The 26,796-nt window shown below is 53.4% G+C and overlaps 1 protein-coding gene across 3 annotated transcripts; it reads left to right on the top strand.

The window, feature by feature from the left end:
- Positions 1–355: 355 nt before the first annotated feature.
- On the top strand, positions 356–23,665 carry CACNA1F (calcium voltage-gated channel subunit alpha1 F). 3 transcript variants are annotated; one of them, XM_065901000.1, is made up of 48 exons: positions 356–380; positions 1,761–2,010; positions 2,379–2,484; positions 2,712–2,851; positions 3,081–3,223; positions 3,325–3,477; positions 4,115–4,311; positions 4,424–4,527; positions 5,136–5,293; positions 5,736–5,828; positions 5,941–6,034; positions 6,198–6,224; positions 6,383–6,543; positions 7,433–7,658; positions 8,630–8,837; positions 8,934–9,054; positions 9,170–9,251; positions 10,198–10,240; positions 10,434–10,485; positions 10,958–11,111; positions 11,305–11,434; positions 11,908–11,967; positions 12,116–12,222; positions 12,304–12,391; positions 12,792–12,899; positions 12,995–13,047; positions 14,033–14,179; positions 14,955–15,156; positions 15,253–15,411; positions 16,243–16,353; positions 16,584–16,667; positions 17,488–17,508; positions 17,722–17,850; positions 18,192–18,257; positions 18,514–18,605; positions 19,035–19,194; positions 19,421–19,548; positions 19,853–19,949; positions 20,136–20,238; positions 20,503–20,604; positions 20,784–20,914; positions 21,148–21,282; positions 21,549–21,718; positions 22,003–22,110; positions 22,221–22,348; positions 22,453–22,565; positions 22,966–23,163; positions 23,435–23,665. In XM_065901000.1, exons 1-48 carry the CDS (start codon positions 356–358, stop codon positions 23,663–23,665), a joined length of 5,898 nt encoding a protein of 1,965 aa, XP_065757072.1. The 3 variants fall into 3 exon arrangements, with proteins under 3 accessions (XP_065757072.1, XP_065757071.1, XP_065757073.1); XM_065900999.1 differs by having other exon boundaries at positions 5,136–5,326; XM_065901001.1 differs by having other exon boundaries at positions 356–430; positions 1,914–1,918; positions 5,136–5,326.
- Positions 23,666–26,796: the final 3,131 nt, after the last annotated feature.

Here is a 26,796-nt window from a genome sequence, read left to right as displayed (position 1 = left end):
GGTCCCCTTTAATCACTTGAAAATATTTGATAATTTTTTTCCATGGAGATCTTGCACATATGTTATGTTAGGTCTATTCCTACATACTTCGAATTTCAGATACTGTTGGGAAACAATTATCATTTTTCTTATTTTAGTTTCTGACTCTGGTGCTAGTATATATTTTGTAAAAATATTTTTTTAAAAATCAGTGCCTTTTCTGTTGCCAGACTCTGGCCCACAAGTGTCCCATCTTCATCCCTCCTCGCCTTCCCATCCGACCCTGTTATGGCCCCGCCCTGTGACCTTAATCCCTCCAAAGCTGGGGGAAGAGACGGGGGCTGTGTGCAGATGGCTCTTCAACCTGGAAAGGAGGATGGCGGCATCTGAAGGCGGGAAAGGTGAGAGCAGGCTTCCACCCCTGCAGACCCTTGGAGCAAGCCTGGGCTCTGCTCCATCCTCAGCCCCTCTGACCCACCCACTGCCCACCAGGACCCCACCCGTGGAGAGCCTTTAGGGGACCAGAATCACATCATCCTGTTCCCATCCCAGCCAGCCCCAAACACAGCCTTAGATCCCAACTGAAACCCAACCGAATCCTGGCCCTGATCTCTATCCTAGCGCCCACCCCAACTTCAACTCCAGTGCCAGCCCCAAGCTTAATCCTAACACAAACTTTACCAACCAGAGGGCAAATCCCCGTTAGAATCCAAACCCCAACATGGATACAGACCTTACCATGAGCTCTAAAGTTACCAAAACTCAACCCCAACCCCTGGATATAAGCACTGTTAGTGAGTGGGTCTCTGACTTTCCAGAAAGAGTGCAGACCCATTTTTAAGTACCAGAGAGAGAGAGAGAGAGAGAGAATACACACTTGATGGTGGTAGTAAGTTGTGAAGGCTTAGAGTCAGAGACTGCCTGGATTTGGCTCCCAATTCAGCTACTTCATCAAATCACTTAACCTCTCTTTTTGCATCAATTTCTCCACCTGCAAAATGGGGTTAATACTATATGCCAGACGCTCTTCTGAATGCTGAACTCATTTAATCCTCACAGCAACCCTATATTGTAGGTACTCTTACTGTCATCTCATTATACAGATAAGGAAATTGAGGCTCAGAGAGGTTACATAATTTGCTCAAGGCCACACACAGCTACCAAGTGGTAGAGTCAGGATTTAAACTCAGATAGCTTGTTTCCTCCAAAGCTGGGTATCTTAACCAGGCCAACCCACTGCCCCTTGGAGACTGAAACAAGGCCATGGGACTTGGGAATGGCTTTAGCTGAAAACCCCAGTGCAAAACTCAGATCCCACCCAAACTCAAGTTAAACCCTAACCTTGATCCTAATTCAAATTCCAACTCATTCAAATATCTAGTCCTAACCCTAAATCATATCTCAAGAACACTTTACTCCCACCGGTATTTAAACCCAACCCAAACTCTACCACTCAAATTTAATCCTAAACTTGCTTCCAGCTATAAACTTAATCCTACCCCATGCCAATTCAAGCTCTAACCCCCAAATCTAACACCAAACCCTACTTCAATTAGAAACATAATCTCACCCTCACTCCCCTATAAGCCCTCACTCTATCGTCAATCAATCAACTCCAATCCCAACTCTTATCCCCCAATCTTTAACTCAGGTACCCTCAACTGTCCCTAATTTTACATGCTCTTCTCTCCTTCCCTCAGACAGAGGCATAGGATCATGTAGGAGGCAGCCATGATTGCCCCAATACCCTGTCCCCCCCCCCACTCGGTCTCTCCACACAGACACCACCCCAGAGCCCAGTCCAGCCAACGGGACAGGCCCTGGGCCCGAATGGGGGCTGTGCCCTGGGCCCCCAGCATCAGGTGGTGAAATCGGCGGGGCATCCAGCCTGGGGACCCCTAAGCGAAGGACTCAGCACAGTAAGCACAAGACAGTGGCAGTGGCCAGTGCCCAGCGCTCACCCCGGGCACTCTTCTGCCTCACCCTGGCAAACCCCCTGCGGCGGTCCTGCATCAGCATCGTGGAATGGAAGCATCCTGGAAGGCCAGGGGCAGGGCTCAGGGGTGAAGGTCACCCGGGTACCAAGAGTCAAGGATTAAGCCAGGGCTGGAATGGAAGAGGGCTGAGGTCACCAGGGATCAAGGATTAAGAACTGGATTCAAGGGGGGAGTTGAGAAAGGTGAAGGTCACCAGGGGGATCAAGAGTCAAAGACTAAATCTCAGCGAGAGTTGAGGATGGCTAAGGTTTCCAGGGGGGTCAGAGTCAAGGCCTTGGTCAGGGCAGGGGCTGGGAATGTCAGAGCTGGTCACCTTAGGGTCAGCATTGGGTGGGGAGGGCCCCAAGGGAATGTGGGGCTCTGAGACCACTCTGCCTGGGTCCTTAACTGTGTCCACCTGAGGCCCTTCGACATCCTCATCCTGTTGACCATCTTTGCCAACTGCGTGGCCCTTGGGGTCTACATCCCCTTCCCAGAGGATGACTCCAACACTGCCAACCACAACCTGGTGAGGCTAGCCCCGCCCCACCCCGCCTCCAGCTAGATACAGCCCCAGTAGAGCCACACCTCAAGCCTTCCAACCAGGCCCCGCCCCTCTCTGACCCAGATGACCCTCTCCTGCCCAGCCCCACTCTCGGTCCCCGCTACGCTCCTCTTCCCCTACCCCCGTCAAACAAACCCCACTCCCAAATAACTTCCCGATCTCCCGCCCCCTACCCCCGGCTCCGCCCCCAGGAGCAGGTGGAGTATGTATTCTTGGTGATTTTCACTGTGGAGACCGTGCTCAAGATCGTGGCCTACGGGCTGGTGCTCCACCCCAGCGCCTACATCCGCAATGGCTGGAACCTGCTCGACTTCATCATCGTCGTGGTCGGGTGCGCCTCTGCAAGGGATACCCCCAACCCTAGCTCAACTTCCCACCGCAGGCCCGCTAAATTCGGGGCTCGGGGAAGCGACTGCTTCAGACTGCCTCCATTCGGCAGCCAGAATCAGGAATATGCATTTCCAGTTACTGGGACTTGTACTTTTCCGAGGAGAAGGGAGGGGGGAAGGGGGGGTCCGAACTCCTGACCCCCGCCTCCTTATCCTGTGCTCCCCCATCAGGCTGTTCAGCGTGCTGCTCGAGCAGGGGCCCGGACGCCCGGGGGATGCCCCGCATACCGGAGGGAAGCCGGGGGGCTTCGATGTGAAGGCGTTGCGGGCGTTTCGGGTGCTGAGGCCACTGAGGCTGGTGTCCGGGGTCCCGAGTGAGTGGCTCGTCCCCCGGGCTTGGAGGTAGAGGAGGGGAGAGCGGGAGGGGGGCTGAGCTGACCCCGCCCCTACGTTGCCCACCCCTCGCTCCCCACAGGCCTGCACATAGTGCTCAATTCCATCATGAAGGCGCTGGTGCCGCTGCTGCATATCGCACTTCTTGTGCTCTTTGTCATCATCATTTACGCCATCATCGGACTCGAGCTGTTCCTCGGACGCATGCACAAAACGTGCTACTTCCTGGGATCTGGTCAGCAAGCCCACCCCACCCCACCCCCGGGACAGGATACGCCCCCTCCATTGGCTCCTAAGCCCCACCCTGTTCTCATGGGGACACACTCAAACTCACAACACTTCGCCCCCAAGTTCAGGCTCCGCCCTCAGATAAACAAGTCTTACCCCGCCCCCCCCATATTCAAGACTCCGCCCTCAATTCCAGACTACAACCGCCCCCCTAGCTAATTGCTCCGCCCTATCACAAGTTTCCACCCACAGGTTAAGGCCCTATCCCACACCGAAGAGTCCATTCTCCAGAACCGGTCCCAAATAGTCAGGCCTTTTTCATCCACACCCAAACCCGTCTTGGCCCCACCCTTCTTTCAAGAGAGCCTCCCATATTCACAAGACTGCTCCTAGGCTCACGCCTCACTGTTATTCACAAGATTCTGCCCAAGGTTTACAGTCCCACTCCTCAGATCCCTGTGGTTGGGCTTCACAGCTTCCCAGGGGTTCAGACTTCTGACCCAACACAGTCAGAGGCTAAGGGTTGTCTTTGATTTAGAAAAATCTAGAACCCTGAGGCAAGCTTCCCAGGTAGGCGGGCGTCCAAGGTGGCAACGACTGTGGGTGGGCGTGCTTCGGGTTCCAGAGCTCCAGTCTTCCCACAGACGTAGAGGCGGAGGAGGACCCATCGCCCTGTGCGTCATCGGGATCGGGGCGTGCTTGTATGCTGAACCAGACCGAGTGCCGCGGACGCTGGGCAGGTCCCAACGGAGGCATCACCAACTTCGACAATTTCTTCTTCGCCATGCTGACAGTCTTCCAGTGCATCACCATGGAAGGCTGGACTGACGTGCTCTACTGGGTGAGGTGGACGGCGGGCACACAGTGCAGAAGCTGCACCTGCCTTTCCTCACCGAGCTCGGGCGGGTGTGTCCACCTACCCTGAGGGATGCATGCCCCTTCTCTCTCCGTAGATGCAGGATGCCATGGGGTATGAGCTGCCCTGGGTGTATTTCGTGAGTCTTGTCATCTTTGGATCCTTCTTCGTCCTCAACCTTGTACTTGGTGTCCTGAGTGGGTGAGGAACCTAGACACCTACCCAGGCCTTCCTTCCTGCCCCTCAGCCCCTGTCCCTTTACTTTGTTCCTGGCAAACTGCTAGGCATCCTTCAAAACCCATTTAAAATACCCCTTCATTCATTCAATCAACATTGAGCATCTACTGTGTGTGAGGCACTGTTTCAGGAATGGAACACGAGACAAAAATCTCTGCCTTCCTGGATATTACATTCTGGTGGGGAGAGACAGACAATAGCAACATACACAATAAATGTGTGTGTGTACATACATACACACACATATGTGTAGTGTCTTATATGGAATATGTGCTATGGAAAGAAAGGAAGAGTTAAGATAGGAATGCCGAGATCTTGTAATTACAAATAAGGACAATCAGGACAGGCCTCCTTGAGATGGTGTTATCTGAGTAAAAGTGTGAAAGAGATTGAGCCATGTAGGTATCTGAGGAAAGAGTGTTCCAAGCAAAGGGAACAGCCAGTGCAAAGGCTCCAAAGCTAAAATGTGCTTAGCATATTCAAAGAACAACAAGGAGGTCAGTGTGACTGGGAGGTGACGGTAAGGAGGCCAGGGTTGTTCCCCCACCTAACCCTCTATTCTCCTCCCTCAGAGAGTTCTCCAAGGAGAGGGAGAAGGCAAAAGCGCGAGGGGACTTCCAGAAGCTTCGAGAGAGGCAGCAGCTGGAGGAGGACCTGCGGGGCTACCTGGACTGGATCACACAGGCGGAAGAGCTGGACATGGAGGACCCCTCAGCTGATGGCAACTTTGGTTCTGTGGCTCAAGAGGGCCAGGCCAGCCACCGTAGGCAATCCCAACCTGGCCCATTCCCTGCTCCACGCATCCTCAGATGTGGGCTGCCCTCCTGAGATCCAGCCCCAGCCCGCAGCAACTCTAGGCCCCTGGGTCTTCCCTGGAGGTCCAGTGGTTAAGACTCCGCGCTTCCACTGCAGGGAGCATGGGTTCGATCCCTTGTCGGGGAACTAAGATCCCACATGCCATGCTGCGCGGCCAAAAAAAAAACCTCTAGGCCCAGCCTCCGGTTAGGACACAGAAGCCAGACTCAGATACCCTTCCCAGACTGCACCCAGAACAAAGACTCCAAATAACACCCCACACACACACACACACACACACACGCGCGCGCGCGCGCGCGCGCGGCCCTAACCCCACCCCAGGCCGTGCTCCATCACTGTCCTCCATCTCCCCACAGGGCCGCAACTGGCAGAGCTGACCAATAGGAGACGAGGACGTCTGCACTGGTTCAGTCACTCCACCCACTCCACACACTCCACCAGCAGCCACGGTGGGGGTCCAGCAAGGTTGACAAGGGGGAGGGATGGGTAGGCAGAGGAGAAAGCCAAAGGCAGAACCCTGGGATCTTCATGTGCCGACCTCTTCTTTCACCCTGCCCACAGCCAGCCTCCCAGCCAGTGACACCGGTTCGATGGCAGAGACCCCAGGCGATGAGGAAGAGGAAGAGGGGGCTCTGGCCAGCTGTACACGCTGCCTGTGAGGGCCCCCAGCCCTTGACCCCTGACCCAGCCAGAACCCAGAACAGACCCTGACCCCAATCCTTACTTTAGCCTCCAACCTTGACCTCAGCCCCTGACCCTCGCTGCTGACTGCCGCTCAGCCCCTGACGATGCCTGCCTCCCATCCCCCTCTTTTCCAGAAACAAGATAATGAGAACCAGTGTCTGGTGAGTCGGAAAATTTGTGTGACTGCTGGACCCCATGACTTTGTGAGCCCCACCTCCAAGCCCTCCAAGCCCCTCATGACCGCCGGGCTCCCCCACCTGAGCCCCCCAGGGCAGGCTTAGGTAGGTGATCTCAGCCGGTGGGTTCCCGATCCCCACAGCCGCTGCCTCCGCCGAGCCAACCGGGGCCTTCGGGCGCGCTGCCGGCGGGCTGTGAAGTCCAATGCCTGCTACTGGGCCGTGCTGCTGCTCGTCTTCCTCAACACACTGACCATCGCCTCGGAGCACCACGGGCAACCCATCTGGCTCACCCAGATCCAGGGTGCACCCCCCAGCCTGCCAGCCCTCTCCCCCAGCCCCCAATTCCTTCCACCCCAGAAGCTCCAATCCAGGATCTCTCGGGTGCCCCACACCCCCAGATACTGCCCTCCTACCTAAGTAAATGCAGAAACTTTAGCCTGTTCCATCCTACCTTGTAGCTTACGCTTGTATAGCACTTGCTGTGTGTGTCAAGGTCTGTTCTCAGCACTTTACCTGTACTCACTCAATTTCTCTTCACTGCAACTTTAGGTGAATTAAGTACTACGGTGCAGTAAGTGACTAATCCCAGGACTCAGCTAGTGAGTGACAAACCCAGGCAGCCTGGCTCCAAAGTCCAGGCTCTTAACACCACACTGTCTGGACAAGTTAAGCCCTCTGTGCCTCAATTTCCCCATCTACAAAATGGGAATAGTATTAGTATCCACTTCAGGGGGTGGCGGGGAGGATTAAATGAGTTAAAGTGGAAAATGCTTAGAACATTGCTTGGCCCACATAAAGCTAACACTTTACAAGTGTTAGCTCTTACTATTATTCATCTTAATCTCAGCCCCCAACCTGAATACTGAGTACACTTCTAATCCCAACCCTCAAACCAGCCCCAGTCCCAACTAAACACCAGATTCTAACTCTACCCTTGAGTTGGAGTTTTTCTGTATTCATAGAGACTGACCGAAGCCCACACCCCAGCTCTGCCCCTCACCCCAGCTCCAAGCCCCTCAAAACCTTGCCCACTGTGACCTACAAACTCATCTGATCCCTAGTCCTAACCACACCACCGGCCTGTGCCTGGACGGATACCAGCTACCCCAGATCGCCCCATGGCCCCTACCTCCCCACATTTCACCACAAAAAACTGACTAACCCAGTCACCCCTGCCCCTCTCCCCACAGAGTATGCCAACAAAGTGTTGCTCTGTCTGTTCACGGTGGAGATGCTTCTCAAGTTGTATGGTCTGGGGCCCTCTGTCTACGTCTCCTCCTTCTTCAACCGCTTTGACTGCTTCGTGGTCTGTGGGGGCATCCTGGAGACCACCCTGGTGGAGGTGGGCGCCATGCAGCCCCTGGGCATCTCGGTGCTCCGCTGTGTGCGTCTCCTCAGGATTTTTAAGGTCACCAGGTGTGTGTGTGTGTGTGTGTGTGTGTGTGTGTGTGTGTGTGTCGGGGGAGAGGATGGGGGCCCCAAACACAGCCCCAACAGCCACCACCCCAGCTCCAATGATGACTATATCCTCATCACCATTCATTTATCAAATATCCATTGAGTGCCTACTACATACAAGGTGCCCTTCCAGGCCCTAGGGAAACACCAGGAATCAAAGCAGGCACAAGTTCCTGCCTTCCTGGAGATTAAAGTCCGCTGGGGAGGGTGTCTACTCCATTTCCATCCCCTTCCTCAGCCTCAACTTCAGCTAGAACATTATTCCCAACCCCATCTCCAAACTCGACTCCATACTCATCCCCGACCCAAACCCCATCCCCCACCCCCAACCATAACACCATCTCTAACCCCAACCACCAACCACTCATCATCCACAAGCTCATTTACAGCCCCATAACCCAAGCCCAAGCCCAAGCCCACCTCCAGCCTCATTCCTAGCTCCCAGCCTCATCCCCATCACTAGCCACAACCCCCACATCCCAAACTCATAACCATCAGCCTATCTCCAAACACAAACCCATCCCCAGTCCCAGCCCCAATCTCATCCCCATCCATCCTCTCCTCTATCCCAACCCTCAGCCACAGACTTATCCCCGACTCTACAGCTCTACAGCTCCAAATATTCCCCAACCCCATCCCCAGCTACAATCCCTAACCCCAGGCCCAACCTGAAACCCAATTTTAGCTTCACCAACATCCATATACCCTCCACACTAACCTCATCTCCCCTAATGCCAACACCAACCCCGAATACAACCCTCCCCTTACTTCTTATTCTCACCTCACCCCAACTCCAAAATCACTTCCAACAATGACGCAGAAGCTCATCTTAACCCAGTCCGCCCCAGTGCATCCCAAGCTGGAGCCCTGCCCCGGCTCCTGACTCACCACTGGACATGTCAACCCTTCCCCCTCCATCTCTGCTGCAGGCACTGGGCATCTCTGAGCAATTTAGTGGCGTCCCTGCTCAATTCAATGAAATCCATTGCATCCTTGCTGCTTCTCCTCTTCCTCTTTATCATCATCTTCTCCCTGCTTGGCATGCAGCTGTTTGGGGGCAAGTTCAACTTTGACCAGACACACACCAAGCGAAGCACCTTTGACACCTTCCCCCAGGCCCTCCTCACTGTCTTTCAGGTGAGGCCTGGAGATTATGGGATGGGTGGGCAAGGCGGGGGGACCCAAGGTTGGGGAAAGGGTCCCAAGAGTTTCACGGTGACCTCCCACCCCCAGATCCTGACAGGTGAGGACTGGAATGTGGTCATGTATGATGGTATCATGGCCTATGGCGGCCCCTTCTTCCCAGGGATGCTGGTATGCGTGTACTTCATCATCCTCTTCATCTGCGGCAACTGTATCCTCAGAGCCTTGAGAGGCTGGATCGCGGCAGGGCTGGGGAAGGATAATGGGGACATGGGCGCTCCATAGGCAGGCTGCTTCTCCATCCTTGTAGCCTGAGCTCACCCCAGACATCCTGTTGAACGTGTTTCTTGCCATTGCTGTGGACAACCTGGCCAGTGGAGATGCAGGCACTGACAAGGACAAGGGCAGGTGAGGTCTGGCTCTGCCTCCAAGACGGTCTCTCCCTAGGATCCCTGACTGGGGCCCTCCCACACACATCCCACACCACCAGAGATGCCTTGGTCACTCTGGCAATCCCCATCTGCAGATCCAACCTTCCAGTCCTCATTCACTGAACATGCATTTATTGAGCACCTACTTTTTGCCAGGCCCTGTTCTAGATGCTAAAGAGACAGCAGGGGTCAAAGAAGACAGAGTCCTTCCTTTCATGGAGCTGACATTCTAGTTGGGGAAGGCAAGCAAAACAAGCAAATTGATATATAATAATATAATTTACTTAAATATATGTTAATAGTATGTAATGTAGAAAAAGAAAGCAGAGTAAGAGAATAGAGAGAAATGAAGATTGCTATTTTGGTTAGGGTAATCAAGGAAGGCCTCTATGAGAAGGTGACAGCTAAAGAGAGGCCTGAATGAAGTGGGGGAGTGAGCCATGCAAATATCTGGGGAAAGAGTGTTCAAGGCAAGGGGACAGCAAGTGCAAAGGTCTCGAGATGATAATATTCTTAGCACATTCAAAAAACACCATGGGGGGAATTCCCTGGCAGTCTACTGGTTAGGACTCTGCTCTTTCACTGCTTTCACCCGGGGCCCCGGGTTCGATACCTGGTCTGGGAACAAGGAGAGTGGTAGGAGGTGAGCTCAAATGGGGGGAATAGAAAAGCCAGATGAAGGGCATTCTGGGCCATGGTGAGAACTTTGGGTTTTGCTCTGAGTGGTGGGGAGCCATGGGAGGGGTGTGAGCAGAGGAGGAGGAATGTATCAGATGTAGAATTTAACAGCATCCCTCCTGCTGCTGTGAGAATAGACTAAGGGGATGAGGGAGGAAGCAGGGAGGTTGTATGGGACCTGAGAAAGGTCTGTTCTGATTGCAATGACCCCCTCCCTTGGCCTCCTCCCCAATTTCCTCGCACAGGGAGAAGAACACTGAGGAAACTCCACAGGAGAATGGAGCACTGGTGAGTTAGAGGCCCGGGCACTGTCTACACCTCCCACTACCACCATTATCTGTCTATGCGTGTGTGTCTTTATCCCGCATCCTCTGCCTATTCATTCCTTCTTTATTGTGTCCCTCCCATGCCTCCCCTGTGTCCATCCCCCCATCATTGATGTCTACCCCATCATCGATGACCCCCATCTTCCTGTCCCCAGGTGCCTGGCGGGGAGAATGAGGAAGAGGAAGGTGCAAAAAATGAAGGAGCAGGCAAGTGGGCAAGACCAGGTGGAAGAGGTATGGGACCTTGGGGACGGCACCCAGGCGGAGCTCGTGACCCCTGAGACCCTCCTCTCTGGAGAGCAGCCTTCTCCAACATCATCTTAAAAATAATGGGCTTGGTGTGTAGCCAGGAACATTTGAGACGCTGAGATTAGAGAAGAGAAACAGACATTTTGTTTTACTGCAGAACTTCTCAGAGCCTTTATTATAAAATAGTATGTATATGACTGAAGATGGTAATGTGCGTTCAACACACATTTACTGAGCCCCTCCTGTGTCCCATGCACTGTTCTAAGTGCTGAGGACACAACAGTGAACAAAACAGTCTGAAATCCCTTCTCTGAGGAGCTGACATTCTAGCAGGGAGATGAGAATTGACCACATGACAAGCACTGTTCTAGGTGCTTTACATACATTTTCTCAACTAATTCTCTCTCCTTTGATCTTCTTGTGCTGCCAGGCATGGAGGAAGAGGAGGAGGAGGAGGAGGAGGAAGAGGAGGAGGAGGAAGGGGGTGCAGGGCATGTGGAACTCCTGCAGGAAGTTGTACCCAAGGAGAAGGTGGTACCCATCCCTGAGGGCAGTGCCTTCTTCTGCCTCAGCCAAACCAACCCGTGAGTGCTGCGAGTGTACAGGGAGTTGGGGCAGGAGGGGCTGGGGCAGGGGGAGGACCGGGGAGCAGCCAAGGCTCGGGGGGCGGGGGTCGTGCACGGCCTTATGCAACAGGGCCCATGCTGTATCTCTCGGGCTCCCCCAATCAACTCTGCGGTCCTGTGTTCTGACCATGGACCATTCCCCACTCCCCAGGCTGAGGAAGGCCTGCCACACCCTCATCCACCATCACGTCTTCACCAATCTTATCCTGGTGTTCATCATCCTCAGCAGTGTGTCCCTGGCAGCTGAGGACCCCATCCGAGCCCACTCCTTCCGCAACCATGTGAGCCTTGGGCTGGGGACTCAGGGGACACTCCCAAGGGTGTCCTACTGGGCACAAGCTGGGGCCAGGGTGGAGGCAAGGAGAAGACCCCTAGTTGGGCAGAGAGAGAGGAGCAATAATGGCAGCTGCAGCAGTGCCAGCCTTTATTATGAGTGCAGCACACTTGGGGAAGCACCAGGGAGGTGATCAGTGTTTGGCAGAGGAGGAAGCTGTGCTCAGAGGTTGAGCAGACCAAGGGCGCCCATGTAGCTGAGTAGAGGCAGAGGAACCCAAATCTGAACCCTTGTCTTTCTGGTGGCCAAGGCTTTTGCCTTGTAGAAAAGTCCTTGATGATGATGATGATGATGGGAGAGAGAGAGAGAGGGAGGGGAGGAGAGAGGGAGGGAGGGACAGCAAAGCTTACTGAGAGGTACACACAGCTAAGATCCCCCTCAGCCATGACTCGGTGGCTCCCCCTCTTTCTTGCCCCCCAGATTCTGGGGTACTTCGATTATGCCTTCACCTCCATTTTCACTGTGGAGATTCTACTAAAGGTGACTAATGGACCCCCCATCATACCCCCAGTTACCCCAACCTACTCCCCACCCACCCCTGCAGCCCACCTCTCCTGTTTCCATCCCCAACTCCCCTCTCTTCCCCGGATCTGGGGTCTAACTATCCTGATGTCCCCCTACTCCCCAGATGACAGTGTTCGGGGCTTTCCTGCACCGTGGCTCCTTCTGCCGTAGCTGGTTCAATCTGTTGGATCTGCTGGTGGTCAGCGTGTCCCTCATCTCCTTTGGCATCCAGTGAGTGACAGCTGCCTACCCCATTCCTCCAAGAGCCAAGGCCAGGCCTGGGCCATGGCCTGAGGACTGCCCCCTCCTCAGCTCCAGTGCCATCTCGGTGGTGAAGATTCTTCGAGTACTCCGAGTACTACGGCCCCTCCGAGCCATCAACAGGGCCAAAGGACTCAAGGTAATCCCATCCCACCCAAATCCATGGGACCCAGACCCTGCCCCGCCCCTGGGGCCAGGATCACTGATCCGACTGACCATTTGCAGTGATGCATCACCACATAGCCTGGCCACAATGTGTAACCACATGGTCCTGGCCACTGGCCATGTGGCCTCATCCATGTTCCTTACAAGTGACCATCCATTCCTTACCAAAGGCCACGTTTCTGTGATCCAAGTTCCTGACATGTGGCCACATATCCCTGTCTGGCAAACGCATTTCCCGTTGGTACCCACACATCCTTCACCCAAGACCACATGTTCCTGACCCAAGTCCCTGAGCTCCATCCATGCCCAGAGTCCTTGCCCTGTGGCCACCGTGGCCTGCGGTGTCCGTGAGCCATATTCGTGGGTGTCTGCAGCACGTGGTGCAGTGTGTGTTCGTGGCCATCCGGACCATCGGGAATATCATGATTGTGACCACGCTCCTGCAATTCATGTTCGCCTGCATCGGCGTGCAGCTCTTCAAGGTGGGAGGAAACACTGGAGGGAGGCCCAGGCATGAATCAAGGCACGGGGCCGGGGGATGAAGGGTGAATCTGCTTGACAAGTATCCTCTCTGCAGGGGAAATTCTACAGTTGCACTGATGAGGCCAAACACACACCCCAAGAATGCAAGTGAGTGCCTGAAACCCTGCCCTCCGCGGAGCCCAGGACCCTCCCAAAGTCCAAAGAGGCCCCTAGATCTCACCCAGGCCTCTAAGACCCCTAGATCTTCCTCCAAAGAACTGCAGAGACCCCCCAGATTTTGTCAAGGCCCTCAAGACCCCAGAATTCCTCAAGACCCCAAGATACATCCCGAGAATTTTCCCAAGAATGGCAGAAGCCCTCAGACATCACCAGTCCTTAAGAGGCCCCCCCCAATAACCGCCCCAAACCCCTCTCCACATTCCCCAGAGTTACCTACATTCCACTCCAGAATCCCAACCATCCCCAAACACCCGACCCCCACCACCAAGTCCCCAGCTTCCGTCTTGAGACTCCTACAGAGGGTAATAGTTTGCTGAAATGGTTCGCTGAACCATTCTTGGTTCAAATTCGTCTCATGAGACTTGGTTACATTCCTTAACCTTGATGAGTCCCATTTTCCTCAACTGAAAAATGGGGATAAAAAGAGTGTGGATTTCACAAGGTTGTTGTGAGGAGCAAATGAGTCACTACACAGAGAGTGTACTACAATGTAAAGTTAGTACATGTAAAGCCTAGCACAGTGCCTGGCATATACTTAGTGCTGATAAATGTTGGCTGTTATTTGTATTGCTTTTTCCTGGATGGCAATGATGGTGATAATAATGTTGATGCCAGCTAACGTATACGGCCCCAACAATGTGCCAGACACTGTGCTCATTGATTAACAAAATTAATCCTTGTAACAAGCCAGGAAATACGTTCTGTCATTATCCTTATGTCATAAATGGGGAAAACTGAAGCACACAGGTTAAACGCCCAAGGTCACCCAGCCAGTAGATGGAAGGGCAGGATTGGAACCCAGGCTATCCAGCTCCACCACTATGCCCTGCTGCCTCCGTACTGGAGACACCAGTCCCCATTCCACAGCTCCCTACCCCTCCTCACCCACCCAGCATGTCTGCAACATCCACAGGGGCTCCTTCCTGGTCTACCCCGATGGAGATGTGTCAAGGCCCCTGGTCCGGGAGCGGCTCTGGGTCAACAGTGATTTCAACTTTGACAATGTCCTTTCAGCCATGATGGCCCTGTTCACTGTCTCCACCTTCGAAGGCTGGCCTGCGTGAGGGGCAGGGCCCCAGGGATGGGCAGGGGACTGGGCAAGAGTCTTTAGGGGATTGGCTTTGGATATCCTGGGGATGGGTGGAAGAGTAACTTGGGATGTGAAGAAGGTCTCTGGAGAGTGGATAGGGTTTTCTGGGGACTGGTGGGTGTATCAGATGACCAGGTGGGGATCTCCCAGAAGTTGGCCGGGGGTGCTTAGGGGACCTGGGTGAGGGGGCCTCCAAGAATTGGGTTGGAGAGGTCTCTGAGGCACTAGGTGGAAGTCTAGAGAGGACTGCGTGGGATTTAGTGGGGGTACCAGGTAGAGGTCTGGGGGGACTGGGTGGAGGTCTTGGAGGAGATGGAGCTGGAGATTCAGGGGTTTCCAGATAGCTGCACAAGTCTTTGTGAGTACTAGGTGGGGGGGCGATGGAGCAAGGAATTCAAGTTGATAGGACAGGGGACTTAGAGACCTTTGGGGGCTTGTTGGGGAGTTCTGGGGATCTGCATGGGGATCCTCAGATGGCTGGAGGAGAACTGGGAGTCTGTGGGAAATTAAGGGATTTGGGGGTCTTGGAGGGCCTGCATGGGGATTCTCAGGAAGGTTGGATGGGGATCTCTAGATCTCTGGAGGGCTGGGCTTTGGGAGTCTTTGAGGACCGGGTGTGTAGGTCTCAGATAGTTAGGTCAGGGGATTTGGGGATCTTTGGGGATATTCTGGGGTGCCTAAGGTGTCTGGGGACAGGTCTGAGGTGTCCGGGATATCCCTCTACTTGCCCCCACTGGCTCCCCAGGCTGCTATATAAGGCCATCGATGCAAACGCAGAGAACAAGGGCCCCATCTATAATTACCACGTGGAGATCTCAGTGTTCTTCATTGTCTACATCATCATCATTGCATTCTTCATGATGAACATTTTTGTGGGCTTCGTCATCATCACCTTCCGTGCCCAGGGCGAGCAGGAGTACCAAGACTGTGAGCTGGACAAGAACCAGGTGACCTCCGACCCCTGATCCACCAACCCCCCACCCCCACCCCAGCTCCTTGCCTCGGGACCCCACTGCTCACTCATGCCTTGCACCTATATGCAGCGCCAGTGTGTGGAGTATGCCCTCAAGGCCCAGCCACTCCGCCGCTATATCCCCAAGAACCCGAATCAGTATCGGGTGTGGGCCACTGTGAACTCTGCTGCCTTCGAGTATCTCATGTTCCTGCTCATCCTGCTCAACACGGTTGCTCTAGCCATGCAGGTCTGAGCTCCCCACCCTGATCCCGCCAGACACCTGACCCTATTCTGTCTGCACAAATCCTTGAGAACTGTCAGGAATGCTTTAGGCTGCAAGTAACAAAACCCCCAACTGACAGAGACTTAAGCTTTAAAGATATGTGCCACATATATTCAAATCAAAGGCCGATAATCGTAAGCTGTATCCCGATTTCAGAGATGTGAGAATGTGGAAAAAATGGCAGATGGCAAATGTAAGTTGTCATTGACTGTGAAATGCACCCCAATTTCAGAGATTCTAAACTGTGAAAAGATGTGTATCCTTGGAGTCAATGAATTATGATAGTTACCTCACATAGCAAGCAGTGCAGAGGTAGGCTGTTTGCTCATTGCTCATCAAGGACCCAGGCTCTGTCTTTCTGCTCCACTATTCTTAGTAAGCTGGCTTTCATTCTCTTGATCGTTGCTTCATGGTCACAAGTTGGCTGCCACAGTTCCAGACATCAAAACCACACTCAAAGAAGGAAAAAGGAAGGAAGCTTGCACCAAGGGACTCTCCTCACTTGACCCTTTCATTGGAAATCAAAAATATTTTTCACAGAAGCTGCCCGAGCAGCAGCAAGCTTATGTTTCTGTCTCATTAGTCAGAACTAGCTGCAAGGAAAGCTAGGAAATCAAGGGCTGGGCTTTGCAATATCCATAATGGGAGGCGGACAGTGTGAGAGGTTTGGCCAACCCATAGTGCTACCACATCCCCAGACTTACCTCAGTCCAAGACAGAGAATATTTGGTTGGGGTGTGTGAGGGGGGAATCCCTGCCTCAGGCTATGTCCCCACATCTGATTTTCTCCCCCAGCACTATGAGCAGACTGCTCCCTTCAACTATGCTATGGACATCCTCAACATGGTCTTTACTGGCCTCTTCACTGTTGAGATGGTGCTCAAAATCATCGCCTTCAAACCCAAGGTACCCCCCAAGGCCTAGACCCATTCCTTAGGGTGGAACTCACTGCATAGCTCTCAGGGGGGGCAGCAGCCAGGGAGTCATGAGACTAGGGAGGAAGAGGGATCTAGATGCAGCCTTATCATGTGATCCAGCCTACACCCTGCCTCCCCAATGCCCCCAACCACTACTAGCCCCATACCCTAGCATGCTAGCTCTGAGAAGACAGGGCACTGCTTTCCTCCTGTCTACAGCATTACTTTACCGATGCCTGGAACACGTTTGATGCTCTTATTGTGGTGGGCAGCGTAGTGGACATTGCCGTCACTGAAGTCAACGTGAGGACTGGCTCTCCACTAACCCACTCACCCCCTACCAACCTTCCCTCACCTCAACCCCAGGGCTTTCGTTCACATGGGGAGGTGGTTCCCACTCACATCCACCCCACTCCTGGAGACTCAGAGCTCCTCCCTCTAGCTCTATCTCTTGAGTCCCTATTGGGTTCAGCCGAAGCCCCCTTCTACCAGCTCCCACTCGTTCATTTGCAAGCTATCCTCTGGCTCCAGCATCTCCTAAAATGACTCTCCTGTTATTTCTATTATTTTCTTCATTGCCTCTACATCCCCCTCCATTGGTCCCATCATCTCCACCAACTCCTGCTTTGACTCCATCATCTCCTCTGGTTCCTTCATTGGCTCCATTTCCTCCACCGACACCATCATCTCTGACACTGGGTCTTTCACGGTTCTGTCATCACCACTGACTGCACGGTTGGCTCCATCATCTCTTTCACTGGGTACTACATGGTCCTCCATTGACAATGCTGCTGGGTCCATATCTCCATCACTGGCTTCTCCATTGGATCCTCCATCGGTTCTCTCATCTCCGTGAAACCACCGGCTTCGTCATTTCCTCCATTGGCTCCAATATCTCTCCTCCACCATCTCCTGTGCCCTCTCCTCTACCTTTCACCCTCATTACCAACTTTTCCTTCAACCATCCTGATCCATTACCAAGTAACCTTCCTTATCATCCCTTGGATAATAACTCTACCATCCATTATCCCCCGTATCTCCTCCATCATTTCTCTCCTGTTCATTGGCCCTGTGATCTCATCATCTCCTCCATCACCTCTGTTTTGGCAATATCTCCGTGCAGAATGGTGGCCATCTTGGCGAGGTAGCCCCCCCCACCACCTCACAACAGGGACTCTCTGCCTCTCTCTTCACCAACCCTCCTTTCCTTTCTTCCCAAAAGTCCTTAGAAATGCTCCCTGACCACCCTGGGGCCTGGGTTCTGAGGGATTTGGAGGCTGGGAGGGCCAAAGCATGAGACAGGGAGGTGGCTGGGGCAAATGTGGACTGAGCATACCCACCACACGCCCAACCCCAGAGCTCTGAGGACAGTTCCCGCATTTCGATCACTTTCTTTCGCCTCTTCCGAGTCATGCGGCTGGTCAAGCTTCTCAGTAAGGGTGAAGGGATTCGCACATTACTCTGGACATTCATCAAGTCCTTCCAGGTAACTCCCCCACTCCTTTGTTCACCCCTCATCCCCACTTCACACCCTCAGCTTGTCCTTTTACCGCCCCCAGAACTACACCTTCCAGCCTGCCATACCCATGTGCAACTTACCATTTCCAGTTTTCTCTCTTTTGTGGGCTCTCAATTCCCAACACGTCTTGGCCTCACTGACCTTACTCTATTGTATTTAATACTGTGTCCATATCTGGGAGACCCTGGCAGTCATGGGCACTTTGGGGATGGACCACATCTCTCAGCAGGCCCCGGCTTGAGGGCATGCTGGGGCTTAACAGTTCTCTGCCTGGACCTGAGTATCTATCCTCCTCTCCACCCCCATAGGCCTTGCCCTATGTGGCTCTTCTCATCGCGATGATATTCTTCATTTACGCAGTTATTGGGATGCAGGCAAGTGAGAACCCTGGGGAGCATCCCTCAGGCACTCCTCTGCTGAGGGGGGTTAGATAGGAATGAGCCCAAAGTGGGGGTAGAAAGACAGACAAGCTGCACCACCCTGAGTCAGTCCATACATCTGTGAAATGGGATCAGCAGTGCCTGCTTGTCAGGGTTATAAGGATCCTTTGGGTATTAGGTGTTGTGAAATGGATGGGAACCTGTAGGGGCACGGAGTCACCCCTCTGACACAGCCCCTGTATGCCCACAGATTTTCGGCAAGGTGGCTCTTCAGGATGGCACACAGATCAACCGAAACAACAACTTCCAGACCTTTCCACAGGCTGTGCTGCTTTTGTTCAGGTGACACACACACACCCCTTCTCCCCTGCTGCTTTGATCTCCAGCATGCTTTTGGGTACCCACACATTCTCTCTGGGCCCCAGACTGCCTGAGCTATGGAAGTAACAGGGCAGCATGGGGCTCCATATTGCCTGAGACCTTTTCTGGCTGTGTTCTAAAGAATCTTTTAGAATATTCTAGCCTCAGCCATCCTTCTTCTGGCTGCAAGACGTGTACCTTTCATAGGCCTCAGCACCCCCTCTGTAAAATGCAAACATGGTTGTCATCAACATGGCCACACCAGCTTTTAAAATATTGAAATGCTGTTTTTACCAGATGTAGCCCCTGGTAAGAAATAGGTCATATCCTCACCCCTCTGGCCCCCACAGTGGCCCTTGTCATGACTTCATAGCCTCCCCCCAAGATGGCACCACTGTGTGACCCCCCCAGGTGTGCTACTGGTGAGGCATGGCAGGAGATAATGCTTGCCAGCCTTCCTGGGAGCCGGTGTGACCCTGAGTCTGACTTCAGCCCTGGTGAGGAGTTTAGCTGTGGTAGCAATTTTGCCATAGCCTATTTTATCAGCTTCTTCATGCTCTGTGCATTCCTGGTAAGAACCAATCCCCACAACCACCACTACTGCCCCGGGCGCTGGTCCTGATGGGGATGAGGTGGGGAGCCCAGATCTTCAGAGCGGGTGAAAGGGCTGGCCTGACGACAAGATTAACCCGGGGACTCATGACCTAGTGACCATAGAAGCTTACCTCCGCCTCCCACCAAACCCCTCATACTCTTCTCTGCCCTTCACCTAACCTCTCCTACTCACTGGCCCACAGATCATAAATCTCTTTGTGGCTGTGATCATGGACAACTTTGATTATCTAACCAGAGATTGGTCCATCCTGGGCCCCCATCACCTCGATGAATTCAAGAGGATCTGGTCTGAATATGACCCTGGGGCCAAGTATGCCCTCTGACCCCATACCTGGGATACCAGAGGACAGTGCACTGCCTCACAGTCCTCCAACTCTGGAACCTCTGACCTATGCCTCCCATTACCCAGGCAGTAGATGCCCCAAGGTTCCCACTGCCCCTGTCCTCTGCCTTTCCCCGCCCCCCCCCCCGACTGACTGCCCTCCAGTTCTTCCCTGGCAGACTATGGGGTGTTGGTGGGGCGAGGGAGTGATGAGCTGGTAGGGCCTTGAGTAAGGACCAGAGGGGGTATCTCCAACCCAGTAGTGCCTCTCTTCTACCCCCACCTTCCCCAGAGGCCGCATCAAGCACCTGGATGTGGTTGCCCTGCTGAGACGCATCCAGCCACCCCTGGGATTCGGGAAGCTGTGCCCACACCGAGTGGCCTGCAAGGTCTGTGCACCTGCCCACCACTGCCTCTGAGAGCACTGTCACCACACGGCAGGGGTGGGCAGGGACCCTGCCTTGGGTGGGGAGGGGGTGTTTGGTGGCATCCTCAAAGGTTTCTGCCCTTGGGCATCACATGCCTGCATCCCTGGCATTTGCCCAAAATGGGTTCCATGCCCCTGGTGTGCACAGAGACTTGTGGCAATGAACATGCCTCTCAACTCAGATGGGACAGTGACATTCAATGCCACACTCTTTGCCCTCGTTCGGACATCCCTGAAGATCAAGACAGAAGGTGTGTGGGGAGGAGGGGGAGGGGCAGGAGTGGGAGGGTCCCTGGGGAAGGTGCAAGGAGCAAACTAATTGAGAGATGGGCCCCACTCTTAGCTCTGAGCCTCAAAATAGGTGACTTTGCCTTCTCCAGGCTTGTTTTCCCACCTGTCCAACGGGGGCGGTGTTTGGCTGCGGTAGAAGTTTGTGACGTGCCCTCCAACAGTGACGGAGTGGCTGTGAAAGGCTCTTCCTATTGGCTCATGCCCCACATCCTCTCCCCATGCAGGGAACCTGGAGCAAGCCAATCAGGAGCTGCGGATTGTCATCAAAAAGATCTGGAAGCGGATGAAGCAGAAGCTGCTAGATGAGGTCATCCCCCCAGCTGACGGTGAGCTAGCTCCACCCCAATTCCTTAAGCCTGCCTCTGAATGTCAACGATTGCTCACCACCACCAAGCCATCACTGGCTGGAGAGGGAGGGGTGCAGGGGGAGAGTCCAAGCTTTGATGTAGGGGTGTGGGGAGCAGAGGACTCCTGTGTGACCTTGCCTCCTCTCCCTTGCTTCCAGAGGAAGAAGTTACCGTGGGCAAATTCTACGCCACATTTCTGATCCAGGACTATTTCCGCAAATTCCGGCGGAGGAAAGAAAAGGGGCTACTAGGGGCCGAGGCCCCCCCAAGCACTTCCTCTGCCCTTCAGGTCTTGGGAGCAGGGCCTGAGCTGGGTGGGGGTATGTGGGAGCTCTGTGGCTGAGGCTGACTGCCTTCTTGATCTCATGGAACCCATGTCACAGATGAGGAAACTGAGACCCCAGGACCCACAGAAGGTCAGGGGTGACTGTGGGGCTCCTTCCCCCACCCCACACTCCTGCTCAGGGACAGGGAAGTTTAGACCCTGAGCTACCTGCTTCCCTATTTTCCCACCCCCCACAGGCTGGTCTGAGGAGCCTGCAAGACTTGGGTCCTGAGATGCGGCAGGCCCTCACCTGTGACACAGATGAGGAGGAGGAGGAAGAGGGGCAGGAGGGAGAGGAGGAGGAAGATGAGAAGGACCCGGAATCGTACAAAGTAAGGACAATAAGCTTTCAATCCCCCAGGAACTCTTGATTGTAAAATACTCCCTCAACCCCCTGAGTGATTTCCATACTGCGTCTGGGAGGAAGTCCCCCAGAGAAGACCCCCTGCAATAGACAAATGTTTATTTGGTACCTACCACCCACTGTTGGAGGGCAAGAGCCAGATTTGGCCCCTGGGGAGCTCATTGGAGACACACTATTTGACTAAGTGACTTAGTTATAACCTGGATGCAACGCTCAGTCCTGTGATTTCCACAGGCCCCAGTGGGCTCCCAGCCCCCATCTCGCCGGAGCTCTGTGATTTCTGTGTCTCTGCCTGCCTGGGACAAACCACCAGATTCGCTTTCCCTTGGGCCCAGTGACGACGATGGGGGTGCTCCCAACTCCAGACAGTCCAGTGTGCCCCAGGCTGGGTCCCACGCCCACAGGTATGGCCAAAGGTCTGCAGGAGGATTGTGAGGGAAGGCAGGGACTAGCCACTTTATGGGGGCACTTCAGGGGGCAGAGGGTTTTTCCAGTGAGACAAACGTCTATTAAAAGAAAGCCCGTGTCTCCTTAAAGTGATGACAGGTTAATTTTATGTTATGTGAATTTTCCCAGCTAAAAAAGTCTAGTGTTTCTGTAGAAGGTAGGACATGAAATGAGAGGGGCCCGGGGGCCCAGGGCCACACTGGGGGTATCTGGTCTGCCTAACTTGCCTCACTTTCCCCAGGAGAAGCTCCGGGGTTCTCATTTTCACCATTCCAGAAGAAGGAAGTTCTCAGTCCAAGGCAACCAAAGGGCAAGAGGAGCAGGATGAACAAGAGGAAGTTCCCAGCCAGCACTCTGGCCACGACACGTAGGATGAGCCCATGAGCCATGTGCGAGAGGGACGGCACCCCATCGCGCATGCCCAGGCCTGAGCTCACCCCAGCCCTCCCTCCCAAACAGGCTCTCCTACCTAGATGAGCAGGCAGGGACTCCCCCACGCCCCATCCTTTTGCCACCTCACAGACCCCAGAGATATGTGGATGGCCACCAAGCACCACGCCGCCGTCTGCTGCCCCCAACACCTGCAGGTGAGAGTGGACATGGGTCCTGGGGGGCCCCATGGGCCATAAGGGCAGAGGGCTGGGGAGGCACTGACATTCCTCTTTGCCCCTGGTGCCCCCCACTCCCCCAGGCCGGAAGCCTTCCTTCACCATCCAGTGTCTGCGGCGCCAGGGCAGTTGTGAAGATTTACCCATCCCAGGCACCTATCATCGTGGGCGCAACTCAGGGCCCAGCAGGGCACAGGTGAGGTGGGGGAGGGGGGCTGAGGTCCGGAGGGGTCGGGGGCAGCCTAGGCTGAATTTATCAAACACACTACATATCAGGCCCTTCTGAAGAAGGGGGCACGTGTGAATTCACACAGTCCTCACTGTGCCTGTGAGGTGGGTACTGTTACTAGCCCCAGTGTACAGATGAGGAAACTGAGGCCCAGAGAGGCTTACTCAAGATCTCACATCTAGTAAGTGGCAAAGCTGAGATTTAAACCCAGGCCTTCTATGCTCTGAAATAAACCCAAGGCTGATGTATACCCATTCAATTTGACTCCAGTTGTGTTTGGGGGGTAAGAGGTAGGCACAGGAGTGATTCCTAGATCCTCATGCCCTACCCATCAACCACTATGCTCCTGATGTTTATTCTGGTCCAGGGTTCCTGGGCAACCCCTCCTCAGCGGGGCCGGCTCCTATATGCCCCACTGTTGTTGGTGGAGGAGGGTGCAGCAGGGGACGGATACCTCGGCAAATCCAGCAGTCCACTGCGCACCTTCACCTGTCTGCACGTGCCTGGAACCCACTCAGACCCCACCTATGGCAAAAGGGGCAGTGCTGACAGCCTGGTGGAGGCTGTGAGTCCAGAAGGGGAGGGGGCCGGAGGGATGGGAGAGAAGGGGAGAAGGTGGGAGCTTGAGGAGGAGGGTCCCCAGTCTCTGTGTTGTGTATGTAGCTATCCCTTTGCTCTGTGACTTCTGCTCAGCAAGATGTGTGCCCCACCGTCCCCCACTGACTTCCCTGCGTGCCCTCACGGGTTCATCACTCATCCACACCAACCCCTCTGTGCACACTGCTTCGACTCCATGCTGTGCCCTCTGTCAACACCGATCCCATCTGTGCCCCCAGGTGCTCATCTCCGAGGGCCTGGGCCTGTTTGCCCGAGACCCGCGCTTCGTGGCCCTGGCCAAGCGGGAGATTGCAGATGCATGTCGCCTGACACTGGACGAGATGGACAGTGCCGCCAGTGACCTGCTGGCACAGGGGACCAGCTCACTTTATAGTGACGAGGAGTCTATCCTCTCCCGCTTTGATGAGGAGGACCTGGGAGACGAGATGGCCTGCGTCCATGCCCTCTGAATTCCCATCCCTCCCCCACTGCTCAATAAACCTCCTGCCCTCCCTTCCTCAGAAGGAGACCGGCATGGACCACACCCCTGGATTTTGGTGTCTTTGCACTGGAGGCCTGGGGCTGCCCAGCGGTCCTCATCTATCCATCCCCTGTTTCAGCCCTGAGCCACTGCCCACACGCGGGTATTTCCAGAAACCAGGACAGCCGGGCCTGATTATTCAGCGTCAGGGAAGGAAGGAGGAGGAGGGGAGGCGGAAGAGGCAGCAGCCAAAAAAAGCTGGAGACAGAGTGGAGGTGGTGGGGGAAGGGAGGTTTCTGGACAGATGGAGGAAAGTGGAGAGAGTGAGGATGTGTGAGGGCTCGGATGAGGGGCGGGGGAAAGTCAGAGATTCCACAAGGGGTCAGGCAGATCAGACTGGGGCAGGACAGATGGATGGAAAGGAAAGGATAAGGAAACGTCCAGGAGAGTCCTGCCAGTAGAAAGGCCTGGAGGTTAGAACTAGCCTGGCATGTGATGTATCTTAGGCAGAGGGGTCCTCTGACAGCACGAGGAAGGGAGGCTAAATTGCGACCACCCCCACCTCCCCCCTTCTGCTTGTGAAAAAAGGAATCTAGGACTTCCCTGGTGGTCCAGTGGTTAAGACTCCATGCATCCACTGCAGGGGGGCACCTGCAGTGCCGGGGGAACTAAGATCCCGCATGCCTCCAGGTGTGGCCAGAAAAAATAAATAAATAAAGAGAAAAAGGAAATTTAAATTCATTCGTAAAAGACATGGGTGACAGAAAAGGGCGAGGCTCCTAGCCTGGGGCAACCCACTCAGGGCTTACCTGGCTCTCCTGAGACTAGCTAATAGTACCCCACTCCCAGATCCCAGAGATCCTCTCTGTTTCTTGCCCTACTTTTAGTCATTGCCCAACCTTTGGCGTCTCATTCATTCAGTGAAGGTTTATCGGGCATTTATTTTGTGCCAGGCACTGTTCTGGGTTTCCCTCAGCACAAACTGAGCTGGCTTAGACATGTGACGGCGGTTGTCCAAAGTGGTAGTCATCCTCACTCCAAAGGAATCGGAGGTGGTGTTAGAAGTGACACCGGATGCGGCCACCCCTGGGGAGGGTCTGACCGAGGGTCTCCTCCCAGCTCTCAGAGCAGGGGTTTCTCATTTGTCTAATTTGTGTCAATGGAACCAGGACTGAAATTTGAGGGAAGCCAAAATTGGAGGCTAGAACTCAGAATATAGAATTGCACTAGGTCTGGAAACAAAGGCTTGGAGTGGTTGGGCCGGTGTATTGTGGGAAAGTAAGTCATGGGCAGGGTAAAGAGAGTGAAGGGCGATTGCTGAGGGAGGAGGTGGGATAAGCCACCTGAGGGCAGATGATGCAGACCCTTGAATGCCAGTCCCCAACCCCTGGGATTTTTCCTGAAAGCAGTGGGGAGCCATGGGAGGGATTTGAGCAGGGGAGTGACATAGTTAACTTTGCATTTTAAATAGATGCTCTGACGGGTGTGCTGAAAACAGATGGGAGGAGGAAGAGACTGGGGATGCTAAATTTGGCAGGAACGATGGTCACCTTAGCCAGGGGAGGTGGCAGAGGAGATGGTGAGAAGTGAGTAGATTCCAGAGATGTGTGGAAGGTAAAACGAACCATTTATTGGGCCCTGTGCTAAGTGCATTACAGTGACTATCTTGTTTAATCAGTGCAACAATCCTCTAAGTACCATTTTAAATTATTTTACCTGTCCAAAGTCATACAGGAACAAATATCAGAGGTGAGATTCAAATTCAAGCAATTGAATGCCAAAACCCATGCTCTTCCCCTGAAAAGGCAATAACTGAAGTACCCATTACATATTCCATATTTGTGTGAATTTGAGTGTGAGTGTGTTTGTTTAAAAAACAAAAAAACATAGGTATACATTCAGATGGTTCAAAGTTCAAAAGTACAAAGGGGTGTAAAGTGAAAGTGTCCCTTCTCTCTGGAGGCAACCCGTTGTATCAGATATCTTTTATATAGTTATAGGATGCTGTACTGATAAGTTAGCACAGTGGCTAAGAGTAACAGGTGCTGGAGCCAAACTTCCTGGGTTCAAATCCTAGTTCCACCACTTACCACCTGTTCAAATCTTAGTTCTACCACCTACCAACTGTGTGACCTTAGGAAAATTCCTTCAGCTCTCTGCACCTTAGTTTAGTCAGCTATAAAATGAGGATAGTAGTAGTACCTGACTCATAGGGCTGTTGTGAGGATTGATTGATTGATTGAGTGATGGCTGTATTGGGTCTCCGTTGCTGCACGCGGGCTTTCTCTAGTTGCGGAGAGCGGGGGCTACTCTTCATTGTAGTGCACGGGCTTTTCATTGTGGTGTCTTCTCTTGTTGAGGAGCACAGTCTGTAGGCGCACGGGCTTCAGTAGTTGTGGCACATGGGCTCAGTAGTTGTGGCTCATGGGCTTACTTGCTCTGTGGCATGTGGGATCTTCCCAGACCAGGGATCGAACCCGTGTCCTCTGCTTTGGCGGGTGGATTCTTAACCACTCTGCCACCAGGGAAGTCCCTGTTGTGAGGATTTAAATGAGTGATATATGGGAAGCTCACAGAACAGCCACAATTTAAAATGTTAGCTGTTCTCTCTATAATTGATATAATGCTTCCCTTCTCTTTGTACACAATTCCCACATAATTTGGTACCTTGCATTTCTTACTTAACTAAGTATCTTGGCTATCATTACACAGCTCCGTATTATTAGTAATGACAGCTACATAGTACTCCATTTTGCGGCTCTACATGAGTTTCTTTAAACAGGCCAGCAGTAATGAGCATTTGGGGAGTGTCCACACTTTATAAACAGTGCTGCAGTGTATTATCTTATACATACTTCTTTTAGCACACGTTTGAATCTCTCTGTAAGACAAATTCCTAGAAGTGTAAACGCTGAGCCACATATATGGACTTATTAGTCTGCTACATTTTGCCAAATTACCCTCTACAGAAGTTATACCAATTTAACTTCCACTGGCAATGTATGAGAATACTTGTTTCTGGCCAACTGCTAATACTGAGCATTATCAAACCTTTTATATTCACCACCCTCAAAGATGAAAAACAGTGTCTTAGTAGCTTTTATAGGCATTTCTTTTAGT

The sequence above is a fragment of the Phocoena phocoena genome, chromosome X (assembly GCF_963924675.1).
Source record: "Phocoena phocoena chromosome X, mPhoPho1.1, whole genome shotgun sequence".
NCBI classification, from domain to species: Eukaryota; Metazoa; Chordata; class Mammalia; order Artiodactyla; family Phocoenidae; genus Phocoena; species Phocoena phocoena.
Note: the sequence above shows the minus strand (reverse complement) of the source record. Positions and strands in the feature narration are given on the sequence as shown.